This window comes from Dermacentor variabilis, unplaced genomic scaffold (genome assembly GCF_050947875.1).
Source record: "Dermacentor variabilis isolate Ectoservices unplaced genomic scaffold, ASM5094787v1 scaffold_12, whole genome shotgun sequence".
NCBI classification, from domain to species: Eukaryota; Metazoa; Arthropoda; class Arachnida; order Ixodida; family Ixodidae; genus Dermacentor; species Dermacentor variabilis.
In genome coordinates, this window is record NW_027460280.1 from 48,904,233 (window position 1) to 48,927,183 (window position 22,951).

Here is a 22,951-nt window from a genome sequence, read left to right on the forward strand (position 1 = left end):
TTCGCAGTATACGAAGCTTTCCGGCCTCTCGCTCGCTCGCGCTATCAAGGTCCACGATGCACACGATCGACGGAGGCAACGCGCCCAAAAGCAGTGGCCTGACGTGCACGTGGCTGCGCTCTCTTTGGTAAACACTTAGCAGGAACTGTTAGCAAGGAAGACCTCTGCACTGTGGCGAGCTGCTCTCCGTCCTGGCCATTCTCCCGTCTGACAACGAGCTTGCGCGGCGCCGCCATTTGCATTCGTGGGAGCCGCTCAGCTGGCGCACGCGTTTCCGACGGCGTCGTGTTTACTCCATCGGCACACGATCGCAGGTACAAGCCGTGCGCCTCCCCGGCGAGAAGGGGGAGAGAAAGCGAGGCGAGAAAGGCCGTGTTGTGTGCTGGCGGCCTCGGCGGCACAGGCTGGCGCTAACGAGCGATCATTCAGACGTGGACGCGCGAACATCGGTGCAGAGCCGGTCAAGTCCGCCGCCCTCGGCAACGTGGCCGCCTTTCGCGTTCGGTTCCTGCCGATCGGGGAATCACTTATCGTCGAGGAATCGTATAGCTTACATCGGACTATGGGGCTGACCGAGGCGCTCCATGGCGCACGCCGCTGCTTCAAGGCGAGGTCGACAGAGCGGAGGCCGGCCTCAGAAAGTCAGCATTTTCGCGCGTCCGATGTTCGAAATGCCCGCGCTGGCCCAGTAATATACGTTTCCGGCTTCCCCACTATTGCCGAAAAGGAGGCGCGGCACTAGTGGCGACGGTGGTCATCACTTCCATGTATAAGGCGACCAGTGTTCCGGAATGGACGCCCCCATTCCATTCCAATTCCATTCCGGGGAATTAGAACTTGCCGCAATTCCATTCCTTTCAATTCCTCGGAATTAAAAAAAAGAACTTAGCATATTTCCACTCCGGGAATGGCCGGACAGTTCGATTCCATTCCTGTAATTCCTCAACGTAGGAAAGGCATCTTAGTAGCTTTATCGAGTTAACGATGAACATGCCATAAAGCTGATGACATCAGAGGCGTTATGAAGTGCAAAAATACGCAAAACACTTCACCAAGGTCGAGTGATAGTAGTATGGTGACATACCTCGTGCAGTATACAACCGCCCCACAAATTCCCATAGGGGCAGTTCTCCCGCTACCTATAGTAATTGCATGGTCAGCATGTTTTAACGGGTTGCGGTGTTTTAATATTGTTTAAGCTTAAATGTGTTAATGCTAAAATTACGACATAGCGTATTTTTGCTTAGGTGTTCTCGTGATTTTTAAATGCTGCAATAAAGGTCGCAAGCAGTGCAAGGTGCAAAAAGAAGCTTTATTTTAGTTGTATTCATCGAAATTTTGCAACAGAATGGCATGACCTAAATGGGTGCTTCACCGTTCAGTTTTAAAAACCCCAACTGTAAATGACGGCTGCTTCAACGGTTAGTTCTAAAAAAAATGTGAGATAAAACAATCGGCTTTTATCTAACTATGTGTTGCGCTTCACAAACATGAGCTGCTTGAAAGAGGTGCTTGACAGCCGATTTCGCTTGGCTGTCATTATCAGGGATGCCGTAGAAAACGCGTTCCACGTCAGCTGACGTCGCGTTCATACTGCAAGCTGCCCTTGCGAGGCGGGAAAGCAAGGGAAAGCGGCTAGCGTTCGCTTTCCAATAGGTCAAGGGCTTAACCGAGTCTGCGCAAGTTCCCTCTGTAAGGTAAACAGAAATTTCTCCTGCAATGGATCCAGGCAGATATTGTTTTGATGGGCATTTTCATTTTGCCTCATGATTTTAAACATCAGTCTGCTTGTCCCTGCTTCAGGGTCTGCATTCGCGACGGTGCTGGCGCTGTCCTGCCCTAACAAAAGAGGCCCCGTCCCCAGCACAGCAGAACGCATCTGCTTGACCGTTGCAGCTGAACACCAAGAATACTTAAACTGTGGGTCTAGAAGGGCAACCATTAAAAAAAAAACAGAGTCAGTCCACGTGCTTGCGAAGCGCTTCTCCAGGCTACGCCGTAGGCCTATAGCTGCCTCTTTGCCAAGAAGTGTGCCTTTGCTTAAGATTTCCGCAAGGGCAACTTCGATATTTCGCAACGCGGGAGGCAAAATCCCGGCTGTCTCGTGCCTCTTCCGCAGTGACTCCGTGTCTTCCTTTACAGGGGAGAGAAGCTCAATAAAGTCTGTCGGCAGCCTCAGTTCATATTTAGACAGTTTAGCCTTCTTGCACGCGCGCAGAGTTTCTGTCAGGCCGGGATGACCCGAAAAAATAGTAACAAGCTTTCTCATCATTCGCAGCTGTGAGTTCCACCTCGTCGCGTAGTGAGATTCCAAATGCAGACCGGCCACATTCGACACTTCTTCCGTGTGGGCGGTGCTCTTGCGTATATAGATGCGACGATGGCACCGCATATTTGTACGACTTCCTCGGCATTTCAGTCCTAAAATTAAGCGATGACGACATTTAGTGAATATTGCCACTGCAAGCACAGGTAGCGTAAACGGCAAACATGCAATGCAATAGAGTTTCAAAAAGAGAATGGTGACATATGTAATCGTATGGTACTGCACTCAACGACGCACTGAGGCTCTTCAAGACTACATTAGACAAAGTAAAGTGGGGACAGACACACTCGTTTTCTCCAGCCCTACGATATATTGAGTGCACAGTAATGCATAGGCTGCGCCTTCCTGTTCTTTAGGAATAGATGTCGTGCACGTAGTGTCATGGCTACAGCACCACGGCTGGTATTATCTTAATGAAATTGGCTTCGTAAATGAAATAAACATACTAGCAGCAAACTGCCGCTTCGCTGCCAGGCAACTGCGTTTGCTGGCAGAGTGATTTGTACTAGAAGGAGTGACGTAGGCACAATTTCATTTTTCCGGACGGGGCGGGAGGGGTGGGGGGTGAGGGTAATGTAAAGTGAAGGAGGGGGAGATCACGAAAGGAGAAAAATAGCAAGGAGCACAAAATACACTAAGACAAAAATATCTTGAGCAAATGTAACTTCAGGGCACCGTGAGCGTTATTTTCAAGATGTGCCAGTTTTGTTTTTGTTTGTCTTTAGAGGTATTTCAGAACGGTAGATTGACGTGGTGAGAGCAGACCTCGAAGTCGTGTCAGCTTGGTACATGGCCTGCGGCAGAAAAATGATCCACAACCACTATTTGATGGGAAGCAGAGTTCGTGACCTCGGCCGTGGCAGCAAATGCACCACGAATCACCAAGATGAAAAAGCGAAGCACACTCAAAAATTCTGCTAAACATGAGCTGGGGGTAGTTGCATAATAAAGCTTTAAATCATCGAAACTGTAATAAGCACAGTTGTGTGCCCTTACTTTTCAAACTACAATTATTACATTCATACATTCTGTGTCCATGCCTTCATGGCAAATTATTTAACAAAGCTTGGCTCAAACAATGTTCACGAAGATAGTAATAAATGAACGACTTATCACTGGACATAAGATGAAAACAGTATGTTCTTTATTAGCGCATACCTGCCGAATGGCGTCTTTTACAGCAAGCTGCAGGCTGTGGGCGGCGCAGCCAAATCGAAATTGCTCCAACTGATGGAGCTCGCTTAAAAGCTCCTTGGTTAAGCGTTCCCGGCAGTCGTCGAAATTGTCATCGTCATCGTCCTCTTCAGTCTCCCACCTGGTAAATGCAAATGCCTTTATAATTGATGAAGCGTTATCTGTCACCACGCGAAGGACCTGGAAAATGAAACAAAAACAGTGAATGGAGGCGAAATTGTACGAAGATACATGCACATTTCACCTTGTGAGCGATGTTCCACTGCAGCAACGCTGCGTCATACTCGAAGTGGATCCGAGCAGCTGTGTGGCTCCCCGTCAGGCGAGTGAAAGTGAGCAGGTACGTGTGAACCGTGAAGTCGCTCTCCACGAATGTTACTTCGACAGCCAGGAAGCCCTCCGTCGACCGCGACGTCCAGACGTCTAGTGCGATACAGACGTACTCCGCTCCCGCCGAAGACCATGATATTTTGGTCTGCAGCGCTGATAATTTCCCGGGCAAGAACTTCTCTCTGAGGCCATCCCGCGATGGCAACTTGTAGCCCGGGACGGCGACCTGAATCTTAAAGAATATAAAGCAGTTACTTTGATGAAAGGCGACTTATAATATTGTCAAACTTAACGTTACGAATTGTTTGACAACAACCTCTCGACAACACGAAAGGGCTTCATGTCAGTGAAAATCATGTTTATTATGGCGTTGTCACGAGCAGCCTTTCGATGAACAGGCACAGAGCTGCACCCACCGGTGAACGCCGACGTTATATTCGGCTGGCTTGGCAGCCCTTTCTCTTGTTGCGTATACTCACGTTCGTGCTTTCTTTTTAGGTGTCGTATCAAATTAGATGAAACTCCGACTACAGCATGTATAGTTTCGGAGCAAAGCTTGCAGAGTGATGCTTGTTTGTTTTCTTCGGGGATAATTTCAGAAAACTGTTTACAATGTGCCATGTTGGCGGGCTTACCGCGTGCGTGAGCCGCTGGGCGCAGGAGCCAGTGTGGCAGTGCGTTATGGAAGCGCATTTTATTTGCAATAGAAGGCTGGAAAGGACGGTGGTGGTGGTGGTGGCACAGAAAGCCGAGATGGATGCTTCGAAGCGTTGTCTAGCATTCACAGTATGAGCGAGCTACTATATGAACCATTGGGCTTCTCTAGCCGCCAACAGGCGCCAGCTAAAGCGCCAGCGCAGCGGTGATGCCACCTATAGACCTCCCCCCACCCTCGAACAGAGCAAACGTGGGTTTTCTTCGGCGCGAATCGTCGCGTCGGGGCTCGGGCAGACGCAGCCGAGGCCGCAGTTGCGTGGGCTCTCCCGCTTCGGTTGGCTTCGTGAACCAATGCTTTCAAAAGTTTATTCTCTCTCTCTCTCTGTGTATGGGGGGAGAGGGCGCACAGTTCATCGTGTACGACTGTGTGCTGCGCTGACCTGCAGACCTGCGTCGACAGAATTTCGGGCAAAGGCGTCCGTGTGTCTAGACAGGGGGAACAGTATTGTAAGAGGGTTGGTGGGAGAGCGGAGTACGAGGTGAGACGGCGCGCAAGTTGGTATGCGCTTGCAGTAAACACAAGCGCTTTTTATATTATGCGTCCGAGTCGCCGACGGTGACAGAAGCAGCAAAAACAATGTGAAGGGTGGCGAGACAGCAGGCGACCGGGGCGAAGGCGCCGACGAGGTAAAAATAAAATCGCAAGGAGAAAGGGGGGAGGGAGGGGGGTGTATGCCGCCGCCGTAGTTTCGCGTGACGGGTACCAACGGCATAGAACCGCGTTTACGCGAAGAATCGAGACAAAATTAGGAGCAACTCAGTCTAAAAGGACAGAATTGTAGTCGGTTCTGTTACGTCTCAACACCATAAATGCGTTAAACACCCGCCCATCCATCAGCGCCTATCTAGACGTCAACGCAGCGCGGACACAGACTCTAGACGGGTCCTCAAAAGGCCACCAACCCCACCATTACTTGACAGCCTGAACTAAGGATGGAAGGGGAGGCCCCATCCAACGGCTACCAAACAACGACGGCGACCCTGGATTTGTAGGTTGCCGATTCTGCCGCATATCCATACCATCGGGATTTGGAGGCGGAGTTATTGCGGAGTGTTGCGAGCATGGGCTTGGTATCGCAACGGAGTCGACGATTGTGATTTGCTGCTGGACAGTCTTGAGATTCCCAAGTCGACTCGCCCATGGAAGACGACGGTATTAACAGCGGAGGTTTTTCGAGCAGTGGACTGAGGGTCCTGGTGTGAACTCGGACGTTTAATTTGCTCCTGCATGGAGTGGCTTCCGCAACTGGAGCCGCGTAACTAAGCCATTAAACACTTTTTCCTTCATTCCTACAACCTGACGTAGCTGTCGATGGGCTTGGTGTATTCCTTGCCCTAACGCCACCCTAAGCCGCAACAACGCGTTGCTCATAAATGCCCCGTGCTTGTAATGAGCCAAACCATTTTAAAAATACTGCTTTATTGTTAAATTCGACGCTCTGACTCCATCAGCATCGTCGTCGTCATCATCATCATCATCTTTTATGTCCATTGCCGGACGACGGCCTCTCCCCGCAATCTCCAATTGCCCCTGTCCTGCGCCAACCGATTCCAACTAGCACCCGCAAACTTCCTCATTTCGTCGCACCACCGGCCTAGCCTTCTGTCGTCCTCGATTGCGTTTTCCTTCTCTTGGTACCAATTCTGTCACCCTAATGGTCTAACGGTTATCTAATCTGCGCATTACATGACCTGCCCAGCGCCATTTTTGTGTCTTAATGTCAATTAGAATATCGTCTATACCCGTTTCCCGCTTACACGCTTCCATCTATACACGCTTCCCTTTTCTTGGAATCTAGCCCGTAACCCTTAATGACCATCGGCTATCTTCCCTCCTCATTACATGTCCTGCCCATGCCCATTTCTTTTTTTTTTTACTTCAACTAAGATGTCATTAACTCGCGTTTGTTCCCTCACCCAATCTGCTCTTTTCTTATGAGGTGTCCTCATCTGAGAGACAGTTACTGCGCTGCACTTTACCCCAATTCTTCCTTCCACAAATAAGAATCTCTATCTCTCCCTTAACGTTACACCCGTCATTCTTCTTTCCATAGCTCGTTGCGTCGTCCTCAATTTAAGTAGAACCCTTTTCGTAAGCCTCCAGGTTTCTGCCCCGTACATGAGTGCTGTTGAGACACAGCTGTTATAACCTTTTCTCTTGAGGGATAATGGCAACCTGCTGTTCATGATCTGAGAATACCTGCCAAACGCACCCCAGCCCATTCTTATTCTTCTGATTATTTCAGTCTCATGATCCGGATCCGCGGTCACTATCTGTCCTAAGTAGATGTATTCCCTTACTACTTCCAGTGCCTCGCTACCTATCGTAAACTGCTGTTCTCTTCCGAGACTGTTAAACATTACTTTAGTTTTCTGCAGATTAATTTTTAGACCCATCCTTCTGCTTTTCCTCTCCACGTTAGTGAGAATGCATTGCAATTGGTCCCCTGAGTTACTAAGCAAGGCAATATCATCAGCGAATCGCAAGTTACTAAGGTATTCTCCATTAACTCTTATCCCCAATTCTTCCCAATCCAGGTCTCTGAATACCTCCTGTAAACACGCTGTGAACAGCATTGGAGAGATCGTATCTCCCTGCCTGACGCCTTTCTTTATTTCAATTCTTTAACGTCTCCCTCTTTGTGGTTTAGTATAATGTTTGCATTCTTCCAGTTTTCTGGGACCCTTGCAGTCGGTAGATACTTCATATAGAGAGCCGCCAGTTTTTCTAGCATTATGTCTGCTCCATCTTTGATTAAATTGACTGCTATTCCATCTTCTCATGCCGCTTTACCCCGTTTCATGTCTTGCAAGGCCTTTCTGACCTCATCTCTAGTTATAGGAGGAGTTTCTGTATCCTGTTCATTATTGTTTTGAATGGAGTACTCCCGAGTCCTCTTGGTACTGTACAGGTCAGTATAGAATTCTTCCACTGCTTTTATTATACCTTCGAGATTGCCGATGATATTGCCCTGCTTACCTTTCAGTACATACATCTTAGTTTGTCCTATGCCAAGTTTCTTTCTCACTGATTTCAGGCTGCGTCCATTTTTTACTTCTTCTTCAGTCTTTCTCACGTTATAATTTCGAATATCCCTTACTTTCGCCTTGTTCATCAGTTTCCGCGAATTCTATCCTATCTCTTGAGTGGGACACTTTCATGCTTTATCGTTTCTTTATTAGATGCGTTGTTACTTGGGAGAACTTGCCTACTGGTTGCCTTGGTGCCTTGCCTCCCACTTCACTTGCTGCCTCTGAAGCCAACCTAGTTACGGTTTCATTCATTAGCTCTATGCCATCATCATCTCTCTGTTTTAAGGCTGCATATTTGTTTGCAAGTACTAGCCTGAATTGGTCTGCTTTTATCCTTACTGCGTCTAGGTTGACCTGTTTCTTCTTGACCAAATTAGCCAGCTCTTTCTCTCTTCAAATTGAGGTGAATCCTAGCCCTCACTAACCTATGAACACTGCACTTTGCCCTACCTATCACTTCTATATCCTGCACTATGCTCGGATCAGCAGAAAGTATGAAGTCAATTGCATTTCTTGATTCACCGTTAGGGCTTTTCCAGGTCCACTTTTTGTTGCTACGCTTCCTTAAAAAGGTTTTCATTATTCGAAGCTTATTCCTTTCTGCGAATTCTACCAGCATGTCTCCTCTAGTAATTCATACATACATCTCTCCATACATACATCTCCTCTCCACACATACATTTCTCCTCGAGTAACTTAGATCAACGGTTATAATTGTGCTTTCTGCCACAGGCAATCTTAGAAGAAATGGTGCAGCTAAAAAAAAAACACCCTCTATAGTATCGTAGTTCACAAATATAGTAAGTCGAAAGTCTTACTCCTATTTGGTTTCTGAACTAAATAATAGGTTAACGCAGAAACTGCGGCCGCTGAGGGCTAGAGCATAGATTTCATACAGTAATTACTATAGGGGATTCTAGCGCCTACGCGAGTTGCAAGCGAGGTTGTTGAGCCAGCATGGGTAGTTTGCACGAATCTGCCTAACTTCGCTCTTCAAACGGCTTCGTAACTATGTAATCTCGTCATTTTCAAAGTATTCCGTAATCAATACTTCAATAAGCGTTCCTAAAATTGACAGATGCCTGGATTCGAACGCAGGACCTCTAGCACAAAGGACCGACATTGAAACCATTACGCCACAGATGCTTGCGTCGACAAGCAGCACAGAACGCCGGTATGAATTTCTCGCGTGCAAGCCAGCGCGTTGAGACGCTTGGCGCCTCTCGATTTGACCACTTCGAGAGGCTGAACCGCTGCAATTAGTAGCGACTGGGCATGTTCGCAGAGTCTTCTGCGCTCAGAAAAAGCATAGACAACTCGGAAGTTTACAACAATGAAGGCAGATAAGCCACAGGAACAAAGCCACAGCAAAGCCGCAGGAACATCTGAATCCACAAGCACGAAGACACATGCATGTACCACCCATCATTCCCAATCTGGCTGAACGATTGCATCGCCAGCGTTCTCTCTAGTAATTATTGTGGGAAGCTCTATGGTGCCAGAGGAAATTTGAAAGTAATCGCAAACAGACTTACTATGGCGCTGAAATGTCTGTCAACCATGGAAGAAAAGTACTTTTCGGCGTATCTCGACAGGAGACGCGCAGCGAATTTTGATGACAAACGCGACCTGGAATCGTCAGCACTGGCAGCGGAGAAACGCGGTACAGCGCTCGAAGAAGGGGGGGGGGGGGGGTAGAAGCCAAAGAACGCTAGTCGCCTTAAAAGGGGAGAATGAATCAAATCAATTCGGTTTATTAAAGTCTTGACAGCGTACATTTGTTGCGGCGAGAATATTTAGAGAGCGTATTTTGTTTCGTTGCGTATTTCTGTAGAGCACAGAGCCGGTGGCCGGCGCATCTTTGTCGGTAGTACAGATATACAGGGTGTCCCAACTGTCATGCACCAAGATTAAAAATATGCAAATCCCACGTAGCTGGACAGAACCAAAGTAATGTTGTTTGCCGTCGCTTGGAGATACTCAGATTATGTTTTTTGCATTCCGCCTAACTACATAATTAGTCTTAAATAATTACTCAATTTCTCAAATATTATGATTAGATGAAAACTGTCAATGAGAAAATTGTAGAGCAACATGAGAAACTCCCGATACAGCTTTCTGTTGCTCAATACGTGCTTAATAACATTGTTTTTCCGAGGGTGAAAGAAGCCCGCGAATGCACGCAAAATTTCCGCGCGCTGGCCGCTCTAGGCACTTAGCGCGCTTTCGCGGGCTTCTTTCACGCTCCAGTTAGCTGGGACACCCCGCATATGTACGTATACGCCGACTCGATATGTGTCCTGTGTTGAGCCATGTCGGGAGATGACGTCCTTTTCGTGAAACGGAAGTCTGCGGGAGAACTCGAGAAAAATCGTTTCTGCGGTAAAAGCTCTTACGCTAGAATTGTTCGCAAGCGAAAATTCCAGCCAATCCTGTTGCTGGACGTACTATTAGCAAAGGCGGCCGGCCAATGACAACGAGCACTTACGAACGAAGAGTTGTGTGGATTCGGCGCAGAGCAACAATCAGCACAGCACGGTCGCAACATCGCGAGATATAGCGTGACTGCCGCGTACGGCAATGCGCGATACTGTTCGGACGCTGTTTTTAGGTGATCATGAAAAAACCAACAAGCTTGAGTTTCGAGCGAAGTTCATCTAGATTTGCGGGCTCTTGCAGTTATGTTCCATCGGACCCCTTCCGAACAGTTTATAACTCATTCATTGCTGCTGCCGTGCGTCAGTCGCGCATGCTCGCGAATCACATCAAACAGAAAGTCCTCTTGAACGACTTCCGAGCCATGAACACTGTTTGATAGTCTTGCACCTTTTGGTAGGTCATGACACCAGAGTGCTGAAAATCATGCGATCACAATGGCAACGACAGCATGTGAGCATTAGAACTACCTCTTTATGCAGGTGTATAATGAACGCTGTGAACGACTCTTTTATGTTATGGCTTTTGTTTTGCGCGCAGTTAAAAGATTATCATAAATGATCAACTAGCCAGAATTTCCACCTTACAGCAGCAAGGCATTTATTCATAATTTTTCAGCGAATAATCCGAGGTTTGATTCACAGTATGGCGTCTTCACTCAATTGTCAGCTATCATGAGTGGTTGCATACATTTACCTCTTATAGGATCTTGACGACCTCAGCTCGCCATGACTGATGGTCTCTTTTTGGCTTATGAAAAACCCTCCTTACAACGTGGATGGTTCAGTAGACATTCTATCATCATCGCTTCTATTAGATTTGTCGCTATGTATACACTCGCATCACTGTGTCCTAAGCATGCCATTAAGACATGTCACGTCAAAAAAATCTGCGCTTATGGTAGCTTTTTCGAAAACTTTCTCTTTCCCACTTAAAGAGAGCATTAACTGACACTGTGGAATCATGCACGTCGGTAGAAGACGATCAGGGGCGCAAATTATTTTTTCAGTATTTGCTGTCGACTGTTGAGAGACGTAGCATGTTAATGAGTGAACTGACACTCGTATGCTCACGATTGATGAAAGGCGAACCTTAAAGTTCGGCAGTCGCGTGCAGCGACAGTTATAGATCTCACCGCAGTGTCGCCTTTTTAACTGGTCTCCACCTATGTGATCGGAGCAGTTGCAGTTGTGCCACTTCTTCCCGACACGGCGCAAAACGCGACGGGCACATGATCTGAGCGTATGTCTTTGCCGCTCAAAAATTGACGCCGTGGCATGCAGGCGGTCCTGGAGGGTGCGAGAGCTTGGTGCGTGCCCTGGGTCCCGATGCACGGTCGTTGCGGCCATACCTGCAGAGGCATCTGTCCGTGCCCGGGGTGGCCATGCGCGAGGACCTGTTCGAGTGCCTGCTCGACGAGCTGCCCCGGTGGCCGGCCGCGCAGTTGGGCGCAGACCTGGGACGCATCGCGCAGCTCGCCGAGAGGGCCACGCCCGCGGACGGGCCGGCTCAGGCCCAGATGCTGCGGCTGCTGTGGTCGGCACCGGCGCAGAGGCTTCCCGGGGACGTGGCCCGGCGCGCCAGAGCCGCGGGACGCGCGCTGCTGGGCCGCGCCACCTTGCCGGAGCCTGTGGTGCGCCGCTACGAGGCCCTGTTCGAGGACGGCCGCCGGTCGGCCGAAGCCCGCCACGTGGCGCGCTTGCTGGCTGAGCACGCGTTCGACTGTCGCCACGTGCCGCCCGGGGACTCGGAACTGGACCGGCTGCCGGCCACGTCGGCCCGCCATGCGCTCGCCATCCTGAGTCACTTCGCGCGGTCGCGCTCGTGCGCCGGATCGACGCTGATGCCGTTGCCCGACGAGGCGTCGGCCGGCCAGCTTGTGTGGCAGGCGGCGACCCTCTTCGACCACGGCTACCCAAAGTCGCTGGGCTTGCAGGAGTCTGAAGCAGCCGACTACTCGCGGGCGCGCACGCTCGAGAAGGAGCGCGCATACAACGACATGCTACGCTTCGTGCGCGAATCGATGAGAAACGCCAGCCTCTCCTCACTGTCCCTCGAGTTGCTGCTAAAGATCGGCATAGACGTGGCTAGCAACTGCCAACCGCCGGGCAGCACCGTGTCGCTTATCCGCGGCATCGTCACCGAGCTCCAGCGCCGCGGAGGAATCAGCCCGGAAAACAATCGAGTGTTTAGCCACCTACTCACCTCGTTTCAGCGCCAGAAGAACTGCACCAAGGTCAGCATTCGGGACCTAATCAACGCACACGACTACCTCGTTCCTCAGCTACTGGAAGATTTTCAAAAGAGCGTCCTTTTTGAGTCTCCAAGTGTCCGCGCCTACCTCGTGACGGAGCTCAGCATTTACGCAAAAATGGCACATCAAATCCCTGCCGAACGTCGGGTTGCACTTCTCGGTGTCGCCACGGCTCTGCTTACAATTAGTTGGCCACCTGGCAAAGTTCTTGACCTCCTTATCGACAGCGCGTCGCTCCTCCAGTTCGGTAGCATAAGTAGGCAGATGGCCCGCAAAATGATACCAGCGTTGCTTCGCATTCACACTAGGCCGTACTATGAATGGCTTTCGCCGAAGCGAAAGTCCTACCTATATTTGACGCTCTTGCGACTGATTGAGCAGCTCGATAAGATGGATGACAGTATACTTGTGGCCATTGAAACCGTCGTTGCCAGTCCATGCGAAAAGCTAAACCTTGTCAGTGTTTTGTTCCGCATGCTTGAGACTCCAACTGTTAGTAGTAAAGCATTCTCTTACATCGAATGTCTCATACTCTACTTGCTAAAAGTTCCGCGATGGTTCAAGATCGACTGGAGCGTTATAATCATACCACCAGCACCAAATGGCCCTTGTCATCCGCGAACATGGCACAGCACAACCGGTACGACGGAATTATCGGTAGAAACTACACCAAAAATAACTTTTACAGAAACACCATCGAGTGGGATAGAAGAAACATCCACGCCAGGAAAAGAGCTGACCACCAGGAAGACAACAGCGTACGGCACAACCACCCCGACAGAGTCGGCAACTACAGAAATAGAAACGACTACGGAGACATCGCCAGAAGTGTCAACAAGACCTTCGTTTGCCGAAACAACGTCAAAAGAAACTACAGTGACGCCTTCGTCCGGGATATCAACTTATGAAACGACAGGTACCAGCACTATGGAGACAGAACTTACTACCACCATTGCCACAAGCACGCCAACCGGATATATGGAAACTACAGGTTCCGCCACGGTAACACCAACATCTATGGAAACGTCGACTACAGCCTCGAACACAGTTCCCACCACAGAAATGACCGCAACAACCACGCCGAGCACATCAGAAACTCTTACAGGAACTCCATTTTCGGAGACCACATCCACCATTACGGGTTCAGAAACAACGGCTACTAGCACTACAGAGCAAACAATGTCGCAAACGCCGTCGACAGAAACAAGATTATCGACAACTGAAACTCCAGAATTCTCTACTTCAATCGAAACAACCGCTGCGACGCTTACGACAATGTCGACAGAACGTACGGCCATGACAACCGAGCTGTCTAGCGAAACTCCGACTATGACACCTGCGATCGAGACTACAACATCTGGGTCGACAACTTATACATCGACACCTGCAGCAACCGAGTCGACAGAGACAACTTCTATGGCTTCTACTACGACGGAAACACCCTCAGCAAGCCAGTCCACACTGACAACATTCACAGTATCCACAGCGACGACTTCTTATGAAGCCACGACTGCAACGGAATCCACGACCACTACATTTGAGACTCCGACGTCTACACCTTCGCTTGAGACAACCACATCTACTGAAACCACCCTTGTTACTACTGGTACTCCTGCGGGGACTCCGTCAACTTGGGCAACATCAACTGCAATCACAACTGAAAGTGTAACAGCAACTCCTTCAGTGGGGACAACACCTCAAGAATCGAGTACGACCTCAACGACCACTGAAACACCCACAGGCTCTTATTCTACAATCATGACTACTTCTACAGGATCTACCACTGTATGGACATCAAACGAGACTCCCTCTGAAAGTTACTCGACAAGAACTACGAGTTCAAATGAGACTCCATCGGAAACTTTCTCGACTGCAACGACGACTTCTATGTCGACGGAGACCTCTTCGCAATCGTACTCGACTGCAACGACGACTTCCACGTCGACGGAGATTCCTTCAGAAAGTTATTCAACAGTAACGACGACGTCGACAACGGAAACGCCCTCAGAAAGTTATTCGACGATGACGACGACTTCGACCTCGACGGAGACTCCCTCCGAAAGCTACTCGACAGCAACAACGACGTCGACATCTACCACGACACCCTCAGAGATTTATTCGACAGTAACAACGACATCAGCAACAGAGACGCCATCTGAAAAATTTTCAACAGTGACGAAGACTTTGACATCGACGGAAACTCCCTCCGAAAGTTACTCGACTGTGACAACGACATCGACATCAACCGAGACTCCCTCCGAGAGTTACTCAACTGTGACAACCACGTCGACATCAACCGAGACTCCCTCCGAGAGTTACTCAACGATGACAACGACATCGACATCAACGGAGACTCCCTCCGAGAGTTACTCAACTGTGACAACGACATCGACATCAACCGAGACTCCCTCCGAGAGTTACTCAACTGTGACAACGACGTCAACCGAGATTCCCTCCGAGAGTTACTCAACTGTGACAACGACATCAACATCAACCGAGACTCCCTCCGAGAGTTACTCAACTGTGACAACGACATCTACGTCAACCGAGACTCCCTCCGAGAGTTATTCAAAAGAAACTACGACTTCGACGGGGTCTACTACAGCGCTCATTGAGTCGACGAGTGTTACGGTGTCCACATATGGCACCACAACTGAAACACCTGCAGGCACACCTTCAACTGAGACAACGACTACGAGTACAATTGTCAAGACATCAGCCGAAACACCTACAGAAACTCCTTCGGTAGAGACCACAACGGTGGCGGAATCTACTACGACTTTAACATCGACCCAGACACCAACGGGAGGTTATTCATTAGAGACTACCAGTACTACGGGTCAAGAGACAATCACGCCAGCAACAGAGACTTCGACCAGCGTGACGCACCCGCAACAGACTACAGTGCCACCGCGGCCAGACAATAGGGAGAACGACACAACCACGCCGACTGGTTTCCGCAGCACCATCGTAACTACGGACAACATTCTATCAATGGGTACCACGGTCGTGACTCTACCTACTCCGACACCAGCTGTTAACCAGTTCACGGTCCCGCCGTTTCCCGAAAGTGCTACGGTAAAGTTCAACATAGAGAAAATATCGCATCATATAACTCACACAAATGAGTCTACTGGTAACATTCTAAAACTCATAGAGACTATATCAAATTGGTCGCACCCAAAAGATATCCCCAATATCATCGAAGGAGCACACAACATTACCGTTGGTCACCCTGAAATTGAGCGAGCAGTGGATGAGAGGCTCATTCAAATAATTGTGAAAGCTTTGACTGCTGAGCAACTTCGAGGAATAACTACCGACAGAACCGAACGCTTGGTATTGGAACTCTACAGGATACTTAAAACTGGGGTAAGAATTGACTTGACCATCCTAAGAAGTATCCTCACGCTGAAGATGACGGCTACACTTCGAGAAAATATCATTTCAAGCCTGGTCAACAGAACATACCATGGGCCTACGGAAGAAGTCCACAAAGTGTTAGAGATTCTACTGCCGTACCTAGCAGTGCATCATGTTGCCACGCTCACAACGAAGGAGTTCATCCATTTGTTGGTTCAGTACGTACAGACAACCAATAGGAGTAGCATTGATGGCGATCTGAGACATTTCTTGATCGAAATATTGGAAGAAATTACAAGAAATCCCAAAGTGCCGGAAAAGCAAAAACAACGTCTGATTGCTATATTGGAAATTCTCTTGAAAGAGTTACCTGCACCCCGCACAAATTTCAGTGCAATTCATAGGTACCTGCAAAATCCAAAGGCTCCCCTACCAGACACACTTTTACTCTCGATACAACCGAATCCTCGTGGTACTGCACCCGGTTCTCCAGCCACAATACAAGCGTTAGCGTCGGTCGTCAGAGAATCCGCCGGAAACCCGGTAGTAGTCGGAAACGTAGTTTCCTTGCTCCTCAGGTTAATAAGCACAAACAACGTTCCGAGACTACAGATAGGGCCACTGCTTACCAGCCTCAACAAAATTGTTCATCGAAGAGACCTTATCGCGCCCCACTTGCGAATGATCGCTCTAACAGACTCTCTCATTCTATATGGCAACGACGGCTTCCAATATTTGTCACCTACTGCGCGCTCTACTGTCCTGACGACCCTGGTTTCTTTGTTGAGTGGACGTGTAGACGATTATCTGGTTACACGTCTGCTCAGTTTCAAGCCGCCCAACCATAAACCAGGACGGACGTTCGAAACCTTGCGCAAGGATGTGGATAGCGTGAAACCCAATGGTCCTGTTGAAGGCTTAACGGCAGTAAAGCAGATTCTGCTAGTTTTAGGGTCCATTACTGCCAGCAAACCTTCTTCGCCTGCGAACTTGCATGATATAGCTGTAAAGTTGAACTCCCATCCTCCCGAAGAGTCAAAATATCCACGCTCTATACAATACATAATTGCCAGCCTACTTAAGAAGACTCCTGTGCAGCTGTCAGCAATTCCAAAAAGCGCCATGACACCTCTGTCGTACGTTCACTGGCCGACGTATGAGTTACCACCTGGCTTGGTTGACAACATTGCAAAAGAAGTCGAAGATCGTGATTACAAAATCACCCATCTTACGAAAGAGCTGTCGCTTGACCTTGTGTCGCCTGCTCTCGATCCTACCGTTCGAGGTAACTTACTGGTAGTAGCCATGCGTCTGCTCACGACTGACCAGATGACTGTCACTCTCGCTCAGCAATTACTTCGCGCCATTCACGCCGCAGTTACGCTGGTTCCCTCGTTGTGGCCAAGAAACAGCCTACTGCTCCTTCAGGACATTCCAACAGCGATAACAAGGCCAATCATCCGATCTCTCCCACCTATACAGACAGCGATACTTCCTTCACTATTGCACCACATGATAAACAGGGCTCAGCATATTCCAAAACCCATCCTCGATACACTAATTAAGTTCGCGCCAAGCCAGGACTATGCAGTGGAAATAGTTACGGATATTATCTCAGCGCTACTGAAACACAGCGACGTCCACGAGCAAGCTAACCTTAGCATGAAACTTGTCAAAGTGTTAGATGAGAGAGCTGGGACGAGTGCGTTGCCCATTAAAGAAGTAGCAGACTTGCTGACACACTTTAGAAATCGCCTCTCACGATTGGTCAAGGGCACTTCCGAGTTGAAGCCAGTCATCAAGTACATAAACGAGGTGCTACGCAGACTCCAGAGCGAGCCTCTAAGCGCGTTGCGAAACCTCAAAAAGTACCTCAGGACACTGCCAGGTCCTGCGCCAGTCGAACTTGTGCGCAGCATATTTGAAGACTTCCCCAGCTGGACGCCGAACGACCTTCAGACGGTAGTTGGCCTGGTGCGGGATGCGCTCATTGCGGCCCGGAGTCGTGAACCTGAAGTGGTGGGCAGCATCGCTGCAGTGGCCATGCGTCTGCTCCGCCTCTACAACTATACGGACGGCACCGAGAAGCGCCTCGTCAACGTCATCGATCGGGTGCCCGTGCGCGCCGACATTATCCCACAGCCACTCAAGCTCGTCCTAGTCAACGACATCCTCTTTGTTCTCGCCACAAAGGTGACGCAAAAGTCCGAGAGCAACGTGAACGTGCAGACATTGCTGCGGCTGCTGGACACGGTGCTGCGCGGCGGAGCCTTGCCTACGGGCACGGCGAGCGTCGAGGGCCACTTCATCAAGGCTGTGGCCGCCTTCGTGGACAACAAGTTCGCGCTGCGCAAGGTGACGCGCGAGTTGCGTGTGCGCATTGCCGACCTGCTGCGCAGGCTCGATCTTCAGCAGTACATCCCGCTCGAGATCGTTGTCAAGATCGACAAGCAACTTCGCAAGGAGATGTGGACGGTGATCCGCAAGGTGCACACGACAACCGAGGAGCGCTCGATCACGCAGTTCCTGCAGTACCTCCGGACAGCAAACCGGGACGAGATCGTGCGCATGGACGAGGGCAGCATGCGAAACTTGCCCAAAGTGATGCTGCCGCTGCCGCCGCGCGCGCTTCGAAACGTCATCGCCGGCGTGGAAGATGTGTTGAAATTCAACCACGAGATCATCCACCGCGACCTGGCCCGCCAGCTCCTCACGATTGTACAGACGGCCATCAGTAGCACTATGTTCCCGGCAACGTTGCTTCCCCGCAGCAAGATCGTTATGGACGCGCTCAAGCGAGACATCCGGCACGAGAGCGCCAGGGGCGGTCTCTATCCGCCCGCCATGTAAAGACTGCGCGTGGCTCATTGGTGCTTGCCACACAATAAAAAAAAGAGTGTGCCACATCCGTGTGCTTCGAGAGTCTGCGATGCGCGTACCTGTTCGCCAGCAGACAAGGAAGGATTTGGTGCAGCCATGGTAATGGACAAACTGTCAAACCGCGCTTCGGTTTCTGGAAGACGGGCAAACGAAAACGCGCTTCGGTCCATCAACCGCTTGTGTTCTTGTCGCGTGACAAAAAGAAAAAAAAATGAAAGCTCCCTAACCACCGATAAGAAACGCTGAAAAATATTCTTGAATCAAGGCAGAACTTTGGTCCTTTTCTTTCCTGGCTTTGCAGCCCAAATTTAAATGAGCTATGAAGTGTGCACTATAGCATTCAGTATCATTGTAGCGGATGATCATACGCTATGGGTATTTCATTGTGAATCTGTTTTTACGCGCCCATTACTCGGCTGTTGCACATGACGAACTACAGAAGCTGGCCACTAGTGCCTGGTCAGTCTTGTACAAACTAAATCCAGACAGGCTTCTTTATATTTGCACTTAGCATTTACTAAAAACACGCCCGAATTTTATTTTTCCAGTGAGCGCCTGTTGCGTGTCTAGAGACCGTTGATACTCGCACGGCGCGGATTGAAGCAATGCGAATCAACAATCAACTTGCGGTTTTAAAAAGAAAACGGTAACGGCATATTCAAGATTGTACAAAAAAGAGAAGAATAAAGTAAATGAAAGCAGGCCTAGGTCAGACTACGATAAAGCAAAATATCGCGACAGTGGTGACTGAAAATAAAATAAAATAAAGGAACATTTATAACTCACAGTTATCTTTTATGTTTGCGAGCAAGCTCACCCATCGTTGTCACACTTTACGGCGCACCACATCGTCAGCCGAGAAGAACATTCATGAGACGCCCTTCTCGAGCAAACCACTAGTATACATCAAAACCAAGTGAGGGGGAGAAAAAGGGGTTCCTCCTATCGGCTCATTATCAGGTTCATGAGGCTTGATATATATCACTTGTAAGTCGAAGCGGCCCCAGCAACCCAAGGGCTGGCGGAAGCCCGAAAATCTACCATACATAACGCCCAACGCATCTTTATGACAACTGCTTTTGTCCAGGATGTCGAACCGAACCGAGCCCGAACCGAAAACCGTACCCGAGCCGGAATTTTAGCCGGAACTAAACCTGTACCCGCACCGATGATCTTATAACATGCCTGAACCCGAACCGAACTTGAACCAAAAAAAAAAAAAAGTAACAGCGGTTACCGGTTCGGCACGAAGCGGTTCAAGCCCATATATGGTTGCTCAATAAATAAGCGATTCTTCGAAATACTGATTTCTTCAGTCGGCACACACCACGAGCAGATTGTTGCGACTCCTGAGTTGCGTTACCCTGCGCGAGAACGGGAATAGTCCTAAACAGAAACACTTGTACTTCTGAGGTCGGCCATGCCAATTCTGTTTCACGGCCGAAACTTTGCTTCAGGGGCTCAGCCGAAGTGCCGTTTCCGTTGAATCTCCCAATTCGGCCGCTGTATGTCAGCTTGCTACTATAACTAGATAAACAGCAAAACGCGCACGCTATAGTATACGCGGAGAGCAATAATGATGCTGTTATCGAGAAGGGAAAAATAGGAAAACACACCGGTTCATCATCACCGCAGCTTCTTGTGGCAGTAACACTGTGGTCGCTAATATGAATGCAGCCACCATCTTAGTGTACGGTAACAACGGCGCTACACGGCACGGTAAATGTGCTTTCTGTTGCGTGCCATGGTTCAACGTGCGTTTTGCGCTTCCAAGCGGATTACGACGCTCTTCGATTTTTCGAACATTTCTCAGGAGCACCATGTGCGGGACATTTTTTGTCCGTGCTTGGTCAGCGCAAGACCCTGTGCCATGTGCAGTTGCGTAAGAAAGAACCTCGCGGAAACATCAACGTCCTCACTTGCTTGTATTTCAAGCAAGAAGCAGAAAACTGAGCGAGGTGTCAATTGCAAACTTCTTTCTTTGCTGCAGACTAGAAGTTTAGAGCTGTAATATATGTAATACAATGTAAATGTCGTGCTCTCTCCGACAAAGAAAAACGTACAATAAGTGCACAAACAAACAAACAAACAAACAAAATAGGATCCACCACGGAACCACGCGGCCGCTCTTTTCGTTGCTGGCATTCCTTTCCATTCCATTCCATTCCTTTATTTCAGCATTCAACTTTAAGTGTACAAATGCTAGGACAGGAGCAAAAAGCCGCTATTTTAAGCGGCTTGACAAAGGCCCCTGCCCCTACAGTATTTGGCAGCAGACAGTTTGTGAACACTTTTCACGCAACAATACACCGGTACATAAAATATATCTTGCAAAACATGTCTAAGGGAATGATAACATGCGTTTTTCAAAACACACTATAACCAACTTTCTTTTTTTTTTACCAGCAATACATGCCTTCTCTTAACAGAAAAATACAGATTTATGTAACGTGGTGAAACAACACCAACACATCTCAACACCCGGATCTACTCTGCATCCTCAAGGCCAATTCTTATAGTTTCGTACGAATACTATGAGGGACGGCAACAGTTCTTGCAGACTAAAGGGAGGACGACTGATGCAAGTGGAGACATGCACGCAAAAAGTCGTCGAGTAAGCATGTCTTGTCTTAGGCAGCCTATGAATTGGCTGTTTCGATATAGACAAAGCAACTCTATATTTGGCCCATCTCAACACGCTTAAAGTCTTTCAAAATGATGCGCGGTGCTACAGTATTGCCTTCAGCTCTTTCAACGAGCACTACATTCTACTGAATGCATGTGGGACGTGCCCTTCTTCCTTTTCATTACTTTTACTGTCACCGTGCACCAAATGTGATCGTATTGTATCACATCCATAAAACTCTTCATTTCCACTTTTTTATAAATTGTGAGCATTCGACACTCGATTCGATACTCGACGGTCGTTATTATCGAATATTTGCATTCAATTCGATTAGAAATTTTAACTATTCGAACGCCCCCGTAAATTTCTACTGCAGCCATGGGCCAGGGAGCCCATTCCTTCCACTTCCTGACATAACCTATACGCATGCGCCCTGCGTACTATAGTCAATAGCACTCTGTAGAATGTTGCCATCGTTGGACAAGATAAAGTGTACCGTGCCGAACTGGTTCGCGAACCCTCATAAAATTTCTTTTTCCGAATCGGAACTGAACCGGAACGAAATCGGAGCGCGTTGAACCCGAACCCGTACCAAATCAGTATTTTTTCCGGTTCGACGCCCCGCTTTTGTAACCATGCACAATAAGTTTTCGGACACGCGCAGCCACATCCCATGTGATGGCTCCGCATAGGTAAATATAAAAATTATGGGGTTTTGCGTGCCAAAACCACGATCTGATTATGAGGCCCACCGTAGTCGGAGACTCGGGAAATTCGGACCACCTGTGGTTGTTTAACGTGCACCTAAGTACACGGCTGTCTTCGCATTTCGCCCCCATCGAAATACAGCCGCCGTGGCCGGAATTTAATCCCGCGACCTCGTGTTTGCCGTCCCAACACCACAGCCACTAAGAAACCACGGCGGGTGCGCATAGGCAGACATGGAAAACCGCTCCCCGTGTGATGATAACAACTAGAACGCCGATGTGTTGATCGCACACTTCGGGAATGAATTTTTCAAAATTGGTGCGATCCTGAGAATTTGTTCCAAGTGAATACGCCCTGCGAACTCACCGGCTGTATACCATTCCGATAAACTGCAATGTGTACCGCAAAAGTAATTAGTTAGAAACGTAATTACCATATTTATCGAATCTAGGCCAGCCTCGAGTCTAAGCAGTTTCGCCTAATTCGGAAGGTCAGAAGATAAGAAAGAATACTTTTCTTGAACGCATGCCGACCACGATAATAGTAAACGACGACAGCAACAACAACAACAACATAGGAATGACCTTTATTACCGCAGTCCAGCGCCAGTCACGTAGTTACCCCAGCTCACTACACCACTGTTCCGGCATCACCTCCTCGTCTTGCCGAAAGCGCAATTGAAAGAAACAATGCCTCTGCCCGCACTGCGCGCATTGAATGCGGTCAAAATAGTGCACCGTTACAGTGAGATACATATAGTGACGGTGAGGCTGCGGCAGCGTATAGTAATGGCTACAATGCTGTCTGTTAGCGCTGGCATTAACGGCATGCCATTTTTTCCAGTTCCGACAGCTCGTAACGGATCCTCAAATCTAAGCCAACGCGGAGTTTCTTCACCAATGTTAAAAAAAGTAAGAATAAATAGCAGACTATCGGCCGAGATTCGAATAACTAATGAATTAATTCTGGGATTTTACTTGCCAAAACCACGATTCCATTATGAGGCACGCCGTAGTGAGGGACTTCGGAATAATTTTTACCCTCTTGGGTTCTTAAATGTGCCCCCAATGCACGGTACACGGGC

General features: G+C 48.8%; 1 protein-coding gene across 2 annotated transcripts in view; it reads left to right on the plus strand.

Moving 5' to 3' along the window:
- The window catches only part of LOC142566213 (uncharacterized), a 71,705-nt gene extending 52,387 nt beyond the window's left edge, over positions 1-19,318 (plus strand). For both annotated transcript variants that reach the window (XM_075677054.1, XM_075677055.1), the window contains exon 3: positions 11,320-19,318. In XM_075677054.1, coding sequence (XP_075533169.1) covers positions 11,320-18,503 — 7,184 coding nt within the window. In that variant the 3' untranslated portion in view covers positions 18,504-19,318. The remainder of the gene's footprint in view (positions 1-11,319) is intronic.
- Positions 19,319-22,951: the final 3,633 nt, after the last annotated feature.